This window comes from Pipistrellus hanaki (assembly GCF_964339955.1).
Source record: "Pipistrellus hanaki genome assembly, chromosome: X".
Taxonomy (NCBI): domain Eukaryota; kingdom Metazoa; phylum Chordata; class Mammalia; order Chiroptera; family Vespertilionidae; genus Pipistrellus; species Pipistrellus hanaki.
Window position 1 is genome coordinate 91,388,899 of NC_140524.1, and position 16,126 is coordinate 91,405,024.

The window sequence follows — 16,126 nt, forward strand, 5'->3', positions numbered from 1 at the left end:
CGATATTAAAATATTTGTTCTAATTAATTTCCTTTTAATGTGCACGAATTTGTGCACTGAGCCACTAGTTCTATTATAAAAAGCACCATCTGGCTAGCATGGCTTAGTGATTAAGCATCGACCTATGAACCAGGAGGTCCCAGTTTGATTCCCAGTCAGGGCACATGCCTGGGTTGCGGGCTCAATCCCCTGTAGGGAGCGTGCAAGGAGGCAGCCGAGCAATGATTCTCTCTCACTCTCCCTCTTTCTGAAAACAATAAAAACATATTAAAAATAAAACAAACAAAAAAAAATTAAAAAAAAAAAAAAACCAAACACACCTTCCATGGTTGGGAAGAAAACTACTTGCATACAACAGATTTCTAGATATTTTTTGCTGCTAGTTTTAATGTAATGTTTATTGAACATTTTGACAAATACTTATTTTTATAAGCCTAAAGTGATTCTTTTTAAAAGTTTGAAGAGACTTGACCCAAAGGGTATAAAAACCCTGGCACTTGAATGTTGAATGTCACCATATGGGTGAAATTATATATTTCAGGGTAGTGTGAGCTTTTAATGTTAAGTCATATTAAACTCTTAAGTCAAATTAAGCTGACCAGGCATTGGCAGTGTAACCATATCTTTCTGATGTTGGTAAAAACAAAATTGGCAACTTGAAATTAAATCATGCCATGGTTTTGAAACACTTGTCTTAAGGTATCAATGAAACACTTCAAAATACTGCTTTTTCCGCCCGACTGTTGCCGCCATCATGGACACGAGTCGCGTGCAGCCTATCAAGCTGGCCAGGGTGACCAAGGTGCTGGGCAGGACCGGCTCCCAGGGACAGTGCACGCAGGTCTGCGTGGAGTTCATGGACGACATGAGCCGCTCCATCATCCGCAACGTGAAAGGCCCTGTGCGCGAGGGCAACGTGCTCACCCTATTGGAGTCCGAGCGAGAGGCCCAGAGGCTGCGCTGAACTTGTGTCTGGGTCCTGGCTGGCTGGCTGGGTGAACACAGCCCACAGGGAAGATGTGCCACTGTTAATAAAGTGTTTGTGTAAATTCGGGGGGGGAAAAGAAAGAAACACTACATGGCCCTAACTGGTTTGGCTCGGCGGATGGACCATTAGCCTGCAGACTGAAGGATCACAGGTTCGATTCTGGTCAAGGGCATGTACCTTGTTTGCAGGCATATCCCTAGTAGGTCCATGTTTCTCTCTCATCAATGTTTCTAACTCTCTATTCCTCTCCCTTCCTCTCTGTAAAAAAATCAATGAAATATATTCTAAAAAATAACTAATAGCCTTAGCAATATTGAGAAAGAAGTCCAAAGTTGGGGTATCACACTACCTGATATCAAACTATACTATAAGCCCATAGTAAACAAAACAGCATGGTATCGATATAAAAACAGACATGTAGATCAATGGAACAGAATAGGGAGCCCAGCAATAAACCAATGCCTACATGGCCAATTAATCTTTGACAAAGGAGGCAAGAACATATGGCAGGCTAAAGACAGTCTATTCAATAAATATTTCTGGGAAAATTGGACAGATACCTGCAAATAAATGAAACTAGACCACCTCCTTACACCATACACAAGAATAAACCCAAAATGGATTAGAGTATTAACTGTAAGACTGGGGAGCGCACTGACCACCAGGGGACAGCTCCTACATTGAGCGTCTGCCCCCTGGTGGTCAGTTCATAGCAATCAGTCATTCCACCATTTGGACAATTTGGATATTAGGGTTTTATTATATAGGATTGTTCTGAAAGGTCAGAGCTAGTTCGCTCACTGTTCAGTTGAAACACTGTTAGCTGAAGCAGTCTCCACCTGTTGCCTTATGTAAATTTCTGTTCTTGGAGTTTCCTTCCCAAGGGCTATGGGTATACCCCATAGTCTCAATAAAAGGGATACTAGGCCAGAGCCCAGGGTAGTCCTCCCACTAGAGCTGGGCTCCCGCCTGACCCCCATTATTCCCAAATTAATACTTTTCTAGTCTCTTTCATTTGTTTGCAGCCTTCTCCAGAACCTGGACCCTGAACTGGAACCCTGAGCCACGTGGGACATGAAAGGGGTTTCCACATCTGGCGCCTGAATAGGGACATCTGGAGGACATGATATTTTTCGCCTAAAGCAAAGGAGGAAAAATACACCGAGAAAAGGTGAGGGAGGCTCACCGTACTCAAAACCCATGGCCAGCTGCAGAGTCACGCGATCTGTAAGTAGGTTGGGAACATCTTTTTCAGCCAGGCTAATGGGGAAGAATTAGAATTTAGGTTTGTATGCTTAAGGAATTAAAAGTTTCAGAAGGTATTCTTTTGTAGTTTTTGTTTGATGTTATAGAACATAACCCTTGGTTTCCTGAAAAAAGTACATTAGATCTTGAGTGGTTAAAGTTTGAGGGGGGGAAAGCTCAGCAGCAGGAGAAAACTTACCTCAAAAAACTATTATATTTCCCCATGGGGAACACAATATTGCGTTTGCTAGAGCCTTTTTGAGAGGCTGAAGAGGAGCCTCCTCACCTGGTTCCCTCCGCTCCTCCTAGAGAGGAGCAGGAAGAAAAACTGGAGGAATGGCCTTTATGGCCCCCTCCAACTTCATGTCCTAATCCTGAAACATTTAATTCTCCACCAATAGCACTGCCAATAGAATCATCTGTACAGAGAGCCAACAGAAAAGTGAAATATGGTAGCAATCATACTTGGGTAAAAACTGCTGTTTGAATTTTAACCCTGCTATTATGAATTCAAATTCTAAGCAAGGATACAGGCAGAACTTCCTTTTTTTTTTTTTTTTTAATTAAAGAGCCAGCCCTATGTGCACTTGGTGGTTGTCTCCATACCGACCTTGACACCTGGCATGGTATTGAGATTGTGGGCATATCTGGTCTCTGGCCTACAAGGTCAGACAGCAACATTCTGTCTAGGAAGAACAGCAGAAAATTCCAAAGTTTGTTGCAAAATAGGGGTTTTCCTTCTCAGAACCTTTAAAAATAACTACCTGCCCCTAAAGCCTCACAGTCATGTAGGGTCTGCCTGCGTGTGGTACTCTTGCGGCTTCCCTGGCCAGTTCAATAAATTCTTGCCTGCTTTTTAAATTAATCATCAGCCTCCGGTGGTCTTATTTTGAACCCAGGGTTTGACCCCACAACATTTGGAGGCCCCAGCGAGATACCAGAGAGAGAGGAGAAAGGGACCCCCAGAAGGGGCAGGAGGCTCTCCCTCCTTTCGGGGACCTTAGCCGGAGACAGAAACAGAAACAAAGATTGGGAGAGATGGGGCTCGTCCGGGACTGGGGCTCCTTTCCATTAAGCCCCAAGGGTAACCTTATAAGTGGAGGGCAAGCCTGTTATACTGGGGCAGTCTATTCAGTCTTGACAGAGCCGATGGGACCCATACATCAGTCCAGGGAGCCACCGGACAAACTGCCTATTTTCCTTGGACATCATGGACTATAGACCTAGGAAGGAACACGTACTGGAGGAACGCAGCCGCTGAATTAGACCAAAGTGTAACAACAGGCCTTTGAGGAACTAAAGAAGGCTCTCATCTCAGCACCTGCCCTAGCCTTACCAGATGTCACGAAGCTCTTCCACTTCTACGTGAGTGAGGTAAGGGGCATTGCCAAAGGGGTTCTCACTCAGACTCTACGTCCCTGGAAGAGACCTGTTGCCTATCTAAGGGGCTAAACTCTGTGGCAGCAGAGTGGCCAGCATGCCTCTAATCAGTGGCCACCACAGCACTACTGGTGAAGGAGGCAGATAAGCAGACTCTGGGCCAGGAGCTAACCCTAACAATACCCCATGCCATTAAGACCCTCCTTTGAGGTACTCCAGAGAGATGGATGTCAAACACCAAAATCACCCAGTGCCAAGCTCTTCTCCTGGACCAGCCCTATATCCGGTTCCATAAGACACTGGCCATCAACCCTGCCAGCCTACTTCCAGATGATCCAGAGGAACCCATTCATGACTACATAGAGGTAACAGACGCAGTACTGACAGATGTCCTGCCATCATCACCAGATGAGGTACTGTACACTGATGGGAGCAGTTACGTTCAGGATGGAATCTGATATGCAAGGGCAGCAGTAGTCACCCTAGACCACACCATTTGGTCACAGTTCCTGAACTTTTGGCCTTAATCCAGGCCCTTTGATGGGGACACAGTGCCATCCCCTGGGAAAGAAGGTTACCAACTCCAGCCAGAAAGGACATTATTTTAGCCTTATTTGAAGCCATCTGACTCCCAAAGGCAGTTACAATAGTACACTGCAAAAGACATCAGAAAGGGGAGACAATTGAAGCCAGAGGAAATAGAGCCACAGACCAAACTGCTAAGGAAGATGCCCCAAAACAAGTAGGGCCTTTACAATTCTTAGTAACCCTGCCGGACCCGCAGCTCTACCAAACTAGAGGAGGAATTGGCTGAACAGAAGCAAGTCATCAAAGGACCAGATGGTTGGTGGACCCTACGAGATGATAGACTGTTGGTCCCAGAGGCTCTAGGTCAGACGTTAATTGCCCAGTTACACCAGGTTACCCACTTAGGCGTCACCAAGACTTCTGAACTTCTGTGAGGCAGATATACCAAGCTTAAGTAAGATAATTAAAAGCATAGTCACTAGAAGTACTATCTGTGCACAGGTAAATGTTAAGGTAGGAGGGTCCCCCTGGGAATTTGGGCCCCGTGGAAATTCCCTAGGAGAGCATTAGAAGGTGGGTTTCACAGAGATTAAGCCATAAGCATTAAGGTTTAAGTACATACTAGTTTTTATAGACACCTTCTTAGGTTGGGTTAAAGCATACCCCATTAGGACAGGAACTGCCTCTACAGTAGTCAAAAAATTACTCCAGGAGATTATACTTAAATTCAGATTCAGGCTGCCAGTAGTCATAGGATCAGATAACAGCTCCACCTTTGTAGCAAGGTATCTCAAAGTATAGCTCAAGCCTTAGGACAGGCATGAGCAGGCCTCTAAAAAGTTCAATTAAATTTGTCCTAGAAAACGGTAAAAACTGGACCAACCTCCTGTCCTTCGCCCTCTTATGGGCCAGGTGCACCCCCTACCGGGATGGGTTCCCCCCTTTTGAGATCATATATGGTAGACCTTTCTCCATCCTTCCAGGGGTCAGGGAGAAACTGAAAGCTGGAATTCATAACCATTCCCTTGCTCATGTCTTTACAGGCTCTGCAGTTTACCCAGAGAGCCACCCATAAGCTTGTTCCAGATGCACTGCCAGTGCCCACCATAGACCCTGTATACCCCTTCCAGCCCAGAGACTCTATGTGGGTAAAGAAATTCACTGCCCAAGGACTCACCCCAACCTGAAAGGGATGCTACACTGTTCCCTGAGCACGCCTATGGCTGTTGAAGTAGATGGCACCCAGATCTGACTACACCACTCCCAGCTCCTGCACAGAAAACAACCTGGATCCTGGCAACCAGCGACTTCACCCGTGAGATCCCTAGCCTGGGCTCCACAGGCCAGGAGGAGACTTGATGCCTGAAGGAGGGGATCTGGACTTCAATGAGGACAGTACTGATGGGAACTATGGTACTAGGGGTCTTGGTAACTGTAAGAACATTTCTCTTAACCAGTGAGAAAGTCTGGGGCTAAGTAAGGATAAATATGCTAGGGGACTGGAGAGCAAGAACCAAACAAAAAATACCCTTAAAGGAAATAGGATGAATCAATGATTTGACTCATGCACATAAAACCAGTGGGGAATGAAATATGGTAGCAATCATACTTGGGTAAAAACTGCTGTTTGAATTTTAACCCTACTATTATGAATTCAAATTCTAAACAAGGTTACAGGCAGAATTTCCTTTTTATTTTTATTAAAGAGCTAGCCCTATGTGCACTTGGTGTTTGTCTCTATACTGGCCTTGACACCTGGCATGGTATTGAGATTGTGGGCATATCTGGTCTCTGGCCTACAAGGTAAGACAGCAACATTTTGTCTAGGAAGAACAGCAGAAAATTCCAAAGTTTGTTGCAAAATAGGGGTTTTCCTTCTCAGAACCTTTAAAAATAACTACCTGCCCCTAAAGCCTCGCAGTAGTGTAGGGTCCGCCTGCGTGTGGTACTCTTGCAGCTGCCCTGGCCAGTTCAATAAATTCTTGCCTGCTTTTTAAATTAATCATCAGCCTCCGGTGGTCTTATTTTGAACCTAGGGTTCGACCCCACAACAAAAAGAGTTGAAGGACATGTCGATGGAAGAAAGGCTTGCTTTTCCTGTTATACAAGTAGCTGACCCACAGCTCCCAAATCAGATAATAAGACGCCATGAAAAAATTGATTTTAAAATGATAAAAGCTTTGCGAGAAAGCGTTGTTCAAAATGGTCCAATGGCTCCTTTTACAGGAGAAATCACGAATAATATTTCTGAAGCATTCTTAGCTCCTTTTGACTGGTATTCTCTGGCTCGTGCAACTCTGGATGGAGGAGATTATTTACTATAGAAAGGAGAATATTTGGAAAAATGTCAAGAGCAAGCCCGTGCAAACGAAGGGACGAATGCTTATAAAATAACTTATAAAATGCTGGCAGGATTGGGACAATATATGGATGTACAAAATCAGCTACGTTGTGTGCAACAGGCACATGAGCAAATTAGACTTTGTGGAAGGAAAGATGGTGGGCTTTACTAGCAAAAGGGGACCCTCAGGGAGCTTTTAGTAAATGTATGCAGGGACCTACAGAGTTGTTTTCTGATTTTGTGGTTTGTCTCACTCGAGCCGTGAGACAACAGATTCAACATGAGGCAGTAGGAGATGTTTTAATTCAGCAATTAGTTTATGAAAATGCCAATTCTGATTGTAAGAAATGCCTGACGCCTCTGAGAAGAAATAGTACCATTACAGAGATGATTCGAGCATGTCAGAATGTGGGATCAGGCTTGCTGCTGCAGTAACAGGTGGAAATAAGAGTTGTTATAAATGTGGAAAAGGAGGACATTTCCAAAAGGAATGTAGGCAACCGAGAAGGACACAAGGTAGCGCTCTAGGGAGAGGCGTAAACACTCAGCCTCTAGATTCAACCTCTCGGTGTCCTAGATGTCAGAAAGGGAACCATTGGGCCAGTCTGTGTAGATCGAAACTTCATATAAACAGGAAGCCTCTAGATCACATGTGTCAAACACAAGGCCCGCGGGCCAAATCCAGCCCGCCAGGCCTTGCAATGTGGCCCGCACCGCGCTGTCATCACTGCACTCCGCTGTCAGTTTATGACATTGTCAGTTTATGACTGTTCAGTAAACCATTAGGCCCGGGATTTAGGCTGGATTTTAGATTTTGGCCCCTTCTCTGATTGAGTTCGACACCCCTACTCTAGATCAAGATAGAGGGCATGGTCAACTGCTGGGAAACGGCCTGAGGGGCGTTCCCCAGCCCCGTCATCAATAGGGGAAATCTGCCCTACAAGGCCCATGGTGGATTCCCTCATCCAAGCAACTCCAGGAAGCGCAAGCCTAGATCTTAACAGCACTACTGTGGTCACTTTGACCCCCGATATTGCTCGGCAAGCTATTCCTACAGGAATTTGGGGACCTGTGCCACTGGGAACTTTAGGATTAATCTTAGGGAGGAGTGAAAACACTCTAAAAGGACTAACTGTTCTGCCTAGAGTCATTGATTCAGATTATGAAGGAGAAGTTAAAGTTATACGAGAATGTAATCATGTTATGCAAATTACTCCAAGACAAAGAATTGCTCAGATACTACTACCTTATGTTCAGCAAGGTGAGGCTATAAATAGGAAAAGAGGAATGCAAAGATTTGGAAGCTCGGACATCTATTGGATACATAAATTAGCAAAACCCGTCCTATGATTAATTTAAGAATAGAGGGAAAACAACTTAAGGGTCTAGTGGACACTGGAGCGAATGTTAGTGTTATCAGTAAAGAATTCTGGCCTCCAAGTTGGTCCACGACAGAAGCTATGGGCTCAGTTAAGGAGGTAGGAGTTCCTAATGACATACAACATAGTGCTGCAGATTTAAGGTGGCAAGATGAGGAAGGACAGACAGGATGGTTTCAGCCCTATGTCATCTCTAGAATTGCAGTCAACTTATGGGTCAGGGATGTTTTAAGGAACACTTCTGTCTACAATGAAAATATTTACAGAGTTGGTACCCTTCACTCACCCCCTTTATTTTTCTCCATAGCACTTTGTTTCCCAAGTATACTAGAAACTTCCTTTGTGTTATGCCTTGTCTGTCTCCTCTACTAGAACATGAGCTCCCTGAGGGACTTCTGTCTGCTTTGATCACTGCCGCGTGCCCAGCACTTAGCGCAGTTGCTAGCATACCATAGATGCTCACTATTATTTAAATGGAGGAGTGAAGATGACTTTCCTTGACATCACTCCTCTGACTACTTCAACTTCCTTCGTCCCTTACATGTGGGCATGTATTGAAGTCTTCATCTCACACAAGGACAGAACCAGGGCAACTGCTCTGACATTAAGGGAAGGCACTGCATAGAGTATAGTTTGATTAGTCCCCAACTAAAGGCAGCCAGGCTGTCCTTCACACTCTTTGGTCATCATGCTCAGCACTGAAGGTGAGAACAGTCAGCCAAGTAGAACACGCTGGCCACTGAGGAAAGGAGGTCCCACAAACAGGCCAAATAACCCCACTGCCACTGCTCTTCTGAAACATTACCTGTGTGCTCCTCACCATTAGAGACCATCAAGATCTGGCCTTACAGTTCAAGTGCTAAGGTGATGATTCAAAGTCATCTTACTTGAGAAAGGAATCAATGAGGATTTCTCCAGACTCTTCTTGGGCAGAGAGAACTGGTCCCATGCAATAAAAAATAATAAGCAGAGAAGGCCTGTTCAAACACCTTTGCTGTCTGCAGTTACCAAGATAAAACGTCTCCAATTCGCACAGGAACACAAGGATTGAACAGTCAAGCAATGGAAAAAAGTCATGTGGTCAGATGAATCACATTTCCAGTTGCATCATGCAGATGGCAGAGTGAGAATTCACAGAAACGGCATGAAAGCATGCACCCCACATGCATGAGTACAACCCTTCAAGCTGATGAGGCAGTTTTATGGTTTGGGGCATGTTTTCCTGGCATGATTTGGGCCCTTTAATTCATGTGGAACAATGTCTGAATAGCACAACATACCTAAGTATCATTGCTGATCAACTTCATCCTATCATGTTGATGGGAGTATCCCAATGGATATGGCTTCTTCCAACAAGACAATGGGCCATGCCACGGTGCTCATATTGTGCAGGAGTGGTTTCAAGAACATAAGGGAGACTTTACCTTGCTTAGGTGGCCCCCACAATCACCAGATCTCAATCCAATTGAGCATTTATGGGATGAAGTTAAAAGAGCCATCACACAGCTGGTTCTACCACCATCAAATCTCACAGACCTGGACAGTGCTGTTCATCAGGCACAGTGTCAGATTCCTCCCATCACCTTTCAACATCTCGTGGAGTCAAAGCCAAGAAGAATCGCCACAGTACTGAAGGCAAAAGGTGGCCCAATGAAGTGCCGATGGGGTGGTCATAATAATCTGGCCACTCTGTAAATGTGAAGGACCGATAACAGAGAGCCAATACTGCTACAAACTTGAAGAGAACAAATAAACCAGTAAGAAATAGTCAAACCTGACCGGCGTGGCTCAATTGTTGAGCATTGACTCATGAACCAGGAGGTCAAGGTTTGATTCTCGGTCAAGGCACATACGCGAGTTGCAGGCTCAATACCCAGTAGGGGGCATGCAGGAGGCAGCCGATCAATGATTCTCTCTCATCATTGATGTTTCTAACTCTCTCCTTCTCTTTTCCTCTCTGAAATCAATAAAAAACATATATTTTTTAAAAAGACAGGCCCAAATGTCAATATCTAATGCTCATTAAGAACCAGAAAAAGCCAACAGTTGACTGTCAACTCTGAGACATACTTGAATGAAGTCACTGAATTCGAGGATAAACAAGAAATCACAAGTACCCCCAGACAAATAAGCAGGTCATCTAGCAAAGGGGATGAAAGATCTAGTCTCGGCTCAGTACCAGCAGGCACTCGAAGACAATAAAGTGAGGTGCCCCAAGAATCGAGGGACAAAGGATGTGACCCAAGAACCTGAGAGGCAGCTAAGTTACTGAATATTAGGAACTGTAACATTTGTAAATACACAAGAAAATCTAAATGAAGCTGCAACCAGTTCTCCAAAAGATAAAACCATCAACTCTCTAATGAGAAGTCTTTATATGAAGGGCTGGCAGTGAGCACTGAGTTCATGCAAACACAAAACTAAATCTAAATAACTAGCAATTACCGACTGCCTTGCACTTTAAGTTGCCTGTCTTCCTCGGTGAAAGTTGCCAAATTATTCGATTGGCTCCTCTAACTAACCATGCCAAAATGAAAACACACAAAAGAAAAAAAAAAACACCTTTCCTGAATGGAATTCTCTTGCACTGTAGAAAAACTGGGTTGTATCTTCGCCACACACTCCAAAAAAGAGAATGCTAACTACCTGGTGCATTGTTGAGTGTATAGGTCTAGAAATAAGAAGACCCATTATTCTCTTTGGTTTTTTTCCATTCACTTACCATGCCAGCTTGGCAAACACTGCACTGCTTTGGGACTCATGAAAAACAGAGATAATGCCTGCATGGTCCACCTCCTGGCACGGTAAGGGATGCTGTATGTACAAGTTCTTTGGAATCTACAAGCAAGGCCATAAAGCCATGCCGTTTGGTTGGATGGAAAGAATCCACTGTATCAAGGAGTCAAAATGAATACTTAAAGAAAGGACCAGAAACCTTCTGTGGATCTATCCCTACTTCTTTTCTTTCATCTCCCTACATTTCCAGGTCACTGCTTAGCACTGTGAATAGGAAATTCAATACCCCCACAGCTCCTGAATGGAATGACTTTTAATTTGGAACCAAAAGCTAGTTTTAAGAATTTAAAGATGTTGCTCTCCACCCAAGGTTCATGTCTCTCAATTTCCAATCCTTCATTCCACTAATATTTACTTAGCACCTACTATGTGCCTGGCGCTATTCCAAGTAGCAGACACAGTCTCTAAATACTTAAATAAAATCAAGTCAATGAAAGGCAAAAAGAGGAATTGGGGGAACTATATGAATTTCATGGGAAAGGGGTCAATGCCTATTTATATTACAACTTATACACAGACATCTGACCACTTGCTCAGGGACAAACCCAGCAAACAGCCAACGGGATGCAGCCAAGTTCAAAGAATCACGCATAGCCCACAAAAGCAATAAATGAATATTGGGTCACTGAACTGTGCGAATGCCAGATGTTCCTGAAACGCTGCTCAAGGTTACTTTGGGAGCAGGGTTCAATTCTTAATGCAGAAAACAGGAGGCAAAACTGTACTTGGGTCAGACGGAGTTGAGTCAACTAGAGAGCTTATTAGTAACGGACTACCAATGAAGTCACTAAAACATTGGGAAAAAATCTTTTCTTTTAGAAAAGATCTGTAAAGGGAGGAATGTGATAGGATTTTCCCATACCCTACTTTCCATCTTCAACCTTTACACGAATCTTGCTGTAAGGGCATAACAATCAATGGCCATTCCTGAAGCACAGTGAAACAGAACAAGGCAGGAGTATGTTAGAAATGGTAGCCTAGGAAGATATTCATATAGTAGCTAACATTTATAAGGAAGCCAGGGTTTTTAAATGCAAAGAACCACTATTTTTACATTTTTTATACAAGGAAATAATACCGTGGAAAAGCCCTGTCCCCAAGACACCGACTCAGCCTCCATAAAGACCATCTTGTCATTTCTGTTTTGGATGTTCAGTGGCCTTTCTTTGATCTAACTGTTTATGACTTCTCTGATGAGATCCTCTAAGGATGGGAGAAATGAGCGAGTTCTTTCTAAAGATGACGGGAACTAGCGCATAATGAAATGAAAGAAACACACCCCATGGAGCTATGTAAGTGGCGGGTTGTAATCCGGACTCTCCAATAGCTTCCATTTCTATGGGGCAATAATAACGGGTCCTTTTTCCTCACCTTAAGTCCCCTGCCAATTCCAACTCTCAGCCAAACGCAAACGATTGTGAAAATCAGATCGGCAATTCTAAAACTGGCTAAAATTCATGAAAATTATGAAGATGCAGGGCATTTTCCAAAATAAAGAACTTTACCCTTCGATAGTCTTTTTTACAATTAGTGAAGTACATCACACAAGGACTTCCAATTCCTTAGAAAACGACAAAGGAGTATCATATGACAAAGGTACAGTATTAGATTAGCAGAAAGTTTACATAAGCATAAAAGCTCCACTTCCCACTCTTTACAAACTTGACAGGGACCAGAGGGTAGTTTTTCACTTAAGATCTTTGAAACCAAGCAGTTAAGTGAAAAATTCCAAGACAACTCTGGAACTGTTTCATGGGCATAATAGAAGCAGATACGTGGATTTTAAAATAAAACCAATGCATCAAAGACTAAACATGGAAGTCCACACACCTCACAATGAGAATACGAGCAGAGAGCCCAAGGCAAAACTCTCAATCAGAGAGCAAGGAGGGATGCATTTGAGAAGGAAGGGCCCTGGGACTGAATTATCGCTCAGCTGATATCTTCAATTCCAGATTCCCCAGGCCTTAGTGGTTTGGGACAAACATGGTATTTGATCACAAAGTACAACAGTAGAGATCTGTACCTGGGGTGGGAAGGGAGCTTAGAACCCTGCGAACACTGTAGACACTTGACTATGCCAATGAGGAGAGAGGTATGAGGACACGAGAGCGCTCACGAGGCTCTGTGCTCTCTTATGACAGGCACCAACCAAATCACAACATACTATAAAGGTACTCGATTTACTACTTTAGTTGGAAGATCTGAAGTAGCTACATGAAAGTTTCTCTGGGAAAGGTCCGGCACTGGAATAACTATGGTGTCACGGTCAGAGTTGATAGAGGAAAGGAGCTCAGAGGATGACTTGCAGAAGATGATCTTTCTTCAGAGAGAGGACCAGAGCAGTTGTCTAGAAAGTTCTATTAGTCTTGATCTTGTCTCTACAAAGAAAATAATGGGAATATCCATAGTGAGTTTGAGTATAACCTTCTCTATTTTAACCAAGACGTACTCAGTGTTTAATTAGAGTGATAATTCAAAAACCTTTGCCTTATCTCAGAATTATTCTCTATGGTTCTACAGAAAAAGAATTACTGTTAAATTACTTACATATACTTTACTCTCAGTTAAAAACCTGATTAGAAATGAGGAATGACTGCTAGTGGGTACAGGGTTTCTTTTGGGGGAGATGAAAATTTTCTAAAATTAGGGAGTGGTGAGAGTCACACAACTCTGTGAATATTGGATGCTTTAAACGGGTGAATTTTATGGTATATGGATTATATCAATAAAACTGTTAAAAACCTGATTAGAGAGTAAGTTTTCCTAGACTTTCTCATTCACTTAGTGAATACTTCCCCAAGATTATCCTATTTGTATAATTTGACAATTTTAATTGTCAGGCTAACCATTTTAGAATTTTAAAAATTGTCTTTTGCTAAAAGGTTTGTCTAACACTATATTAGAAATTATAGTGTTGAACAATGTTGTTTACCAATTAAGCCCATCTTAATTAGTATACACCTAAACTGTTTAGCTTTAAAACTTCCTTTAAAACAATATTCAATTAAAGCCATCTTTTTACAATTCAAATGGATGTTATTTTAAAAGACTGCTTCTGTACTCCTCAACAACTCCCCCATCAGAGCAATAGTTTGAAATCACTGGTCACATTGATGTCCAACACACTACCTGGCTTACATACAGACTGAAAATGTAATCAAATGAAATTGATCCAGGTGTATTAAGGTGATGCAGCTTAATCTTGGCCAGGGATGGTGGTGGTGGTGGTGGTGGTGGTGGTGGTGATGGTGGCAGTGGTGGTGGTGGTGGTGTGTGTGTGTGTGTGTGTGTGTGTGTGTGTGTGTGTACATATGCATAACCACATGCGTGCTTGCACTCACATGCACAAACCAAACTCCTCTAAATTTTATCAGTTGAGGTAAGTGACCAGTCCCACAATATTGCTCAGAGGTCCATCACTAGACTTCCATAGGAAAAAAACACACACAATACATCAGTGTAGATATGTCCTTTATCAAAAAGACCAATGCTATGATAATGGTATAAAATGACAAAGCTATACAAACTATATTTGCAGACAAATAGCTTTCTGTTGCATTATGTTAAGGTAAGGTTTTCAGGGTAAAGAGATACATGAAATTCAAATATAACGAGGCCCGATGCACGGAATTTGTGCAAATGTAGGCCTTCCTTCCCCCAGCTGCCAACACTGGCTTCCCTCTGGCACCTGGGACCCAGCTTCCCTTGCAGCCCCAGCTTCGTCCGGAAGAAAGTACGGAAGGACATCTGGTCTAATTAGCATATTATGCTTTTATTATTATAGAAGACAGAAGAAGATAGGGAGGAACATTGCAATGTTAAATTTGAATAAAAAAAATATCAATATGATCGGTCATTTTTAAATGTCCAGTTCAGTAGTGTTGAGTGCATTCACATTGTTGTGCAACTGACCTCCAGAACTTTCTCATCTTCCCCAACTGAAGCGCTCTCCCCATCCTAATTTCCATCTCTATGACTTTGACTACACTGTACCGCATATAAGTGGAATGATATGGTATTTGTCCTTTTGGGTCTGGCTTATTGTTCTTAGTGTCACGATTTCAGGTTCATCCATATTGTAGCATGTGCCAGAACCCCATTCATTTTAAAGGGTGAATAATAATATTCCATTGTGTGGATATACCACATTTTGTTTATCTTGATTGATAATTTTAACTTCTTGATTTTTTTTCAGTTTGAACCCACAGAATTTCTCTGTTTTTTTTTTTTCTCCTGTCAAGCCCGGTGGATGATGATAAACTGCCAACTCAATTTCTTTTCAAATATAATTCATGGCATGATAAACTCTGCTCACTGCTATTAAGATCTCCACAGTGCAAAGACTCCTGGGAGAGCAGGGTCTCCATTTGAATGGCTATTTTGGTTACCCAATTCTTGTTCTCTTTCCTGTCTGGGGTGAGAAACCTGTTTCAATATTTTTAAAGGATAACTTTGCTTTGCCCCCCCCCCACCCCATATGTGTTTATTTATTTTAGAGATAGAAAGGGAATTGAAGAGAGAAAAACACTGATCAGCTGCCTCCTGAACGCCCCCTAGTGGAGATCGAGCCAGAAACCAGGGAATGTACTACTCTGGGAATGGAACCAGGGACCTCTTGGTGCATGGGAGAATGCCCAACCGAGCCCACTGGCCAGGGCTCCCTTTGCTTTTCCAGTGATAAAACCACAAAGAAGATTTGTCTGAAGTAACAATTGCCTGACTGGCATGCTGTGGGGAAAGTCAGATACTCTAGGATAGAAAGCGAAGTAATTTATTACTGTTTTGCCTTGTATTTAGAAGCATCTCTGGGCTCTCTGCTGGGATTGCTCCAATCATCGGCTTCCGGTGTGGTCTTGTAATGGCGCCATGCTGACTTATTGAATACTGGAAGCCTCTCGAATGATTCACTTGAAAGAGCCTAATGGGAAAAAAATATATATATACACCAAAGGGCCACAGTGCCATTTGTCACACATGAAATACGAATTCAAATTTTATATTTAAAACATTAGAAACCCTAATATATACTTTTTGAATGATATTAAAGCTTTACTATTTTAGTAGATCACTTAGACTGGGAAGATGAAAATGAAAGCTTTTTTAAAGGAATAAAAATATTCCCTCATTCTAAGCCAGTACTGACATACACAGGACCAGAACAAGAAGCATTTGAATACAGGTAGTACTGCTTTGAGATACTTTGGACTAGACGGTCTTAGACCAAGCACTCCTGTTCACTGGGCAACCATTCTCCCAGAATGGTTGGGCTCAGAAAGAAATAAAGTTCTATACATACTAGATTTACAAACATAAAGGGTTATCAAATATCACACATTCAAATGTACTGGCATCTAAGTTAAACACTCTAAGTACTGGTGAAGTTACAGTATAATATATTACATGTATGTTATATTTTATAACATATAGCAAACTATATGGCCATTAAAAAGGAGCCAGTTCTACATG

General features: G+C 42.7%; 2 protein-coding genes and 1 long non-coding RNA gene across 5 annotated transcripts in view; 2 read left to right on the top strand and 1 right to left on the bottom strand.

Moving 5' to 3' along the window:
• The window catches only part of LOC311614722, a 520,998-nt gene that overhangs the window by 454,465 nt on the left and 50,407 nt on the right, over positions 1 to 16,126 (top strand). The window lies entirely within an intron of this gene.
• Positions 714 to 1,051, top strand: LOC311614706 (small ribosomal subunit protein eS28-like). The gene has a single exon (XM_084869805.1). It carries the CDS (start codon positions 755 to 757, stop codon positions 962 to 964), a length of 210 nt encoding a protein of 69 aa, XP_084725931.1. The 5' UTR covers positions 714 to 754; the 3' UTR covers positions 965 to 1,051.
• PDK3 (pyruvate dehydrogenase kinase 3) overlaps positions 9,364 to 16,126 on the bottom strand; it is a 64,501-nt gene continuing 57,738 nt past the window's right edge. The window contains exons 11-12 of one of the 3 annotated variants that reach the window (XM_084869681.1): positions 15,439 to 15,578; positions 9,364 to 13,038 (exon numbers count right to left, since the gene is read on the bottom strand). In XM_084869681.1, coding sequence (XP_084725807.1) covers positions 13,008 to 13,038; positions 15,439 to 15,578 — 171 coding nt within the window. In that variant the 3' untranslated portion in view covers positions 9,364 to 13,007. Of the gene's footprint in view, positions 13,039 to 14,114; positions 15,579 to 16,126 lie in introns of those variants that run through there. The other 2 variants (XM_084869682.1, XM_084869683.1) reach the window with 2 other exon arrangements.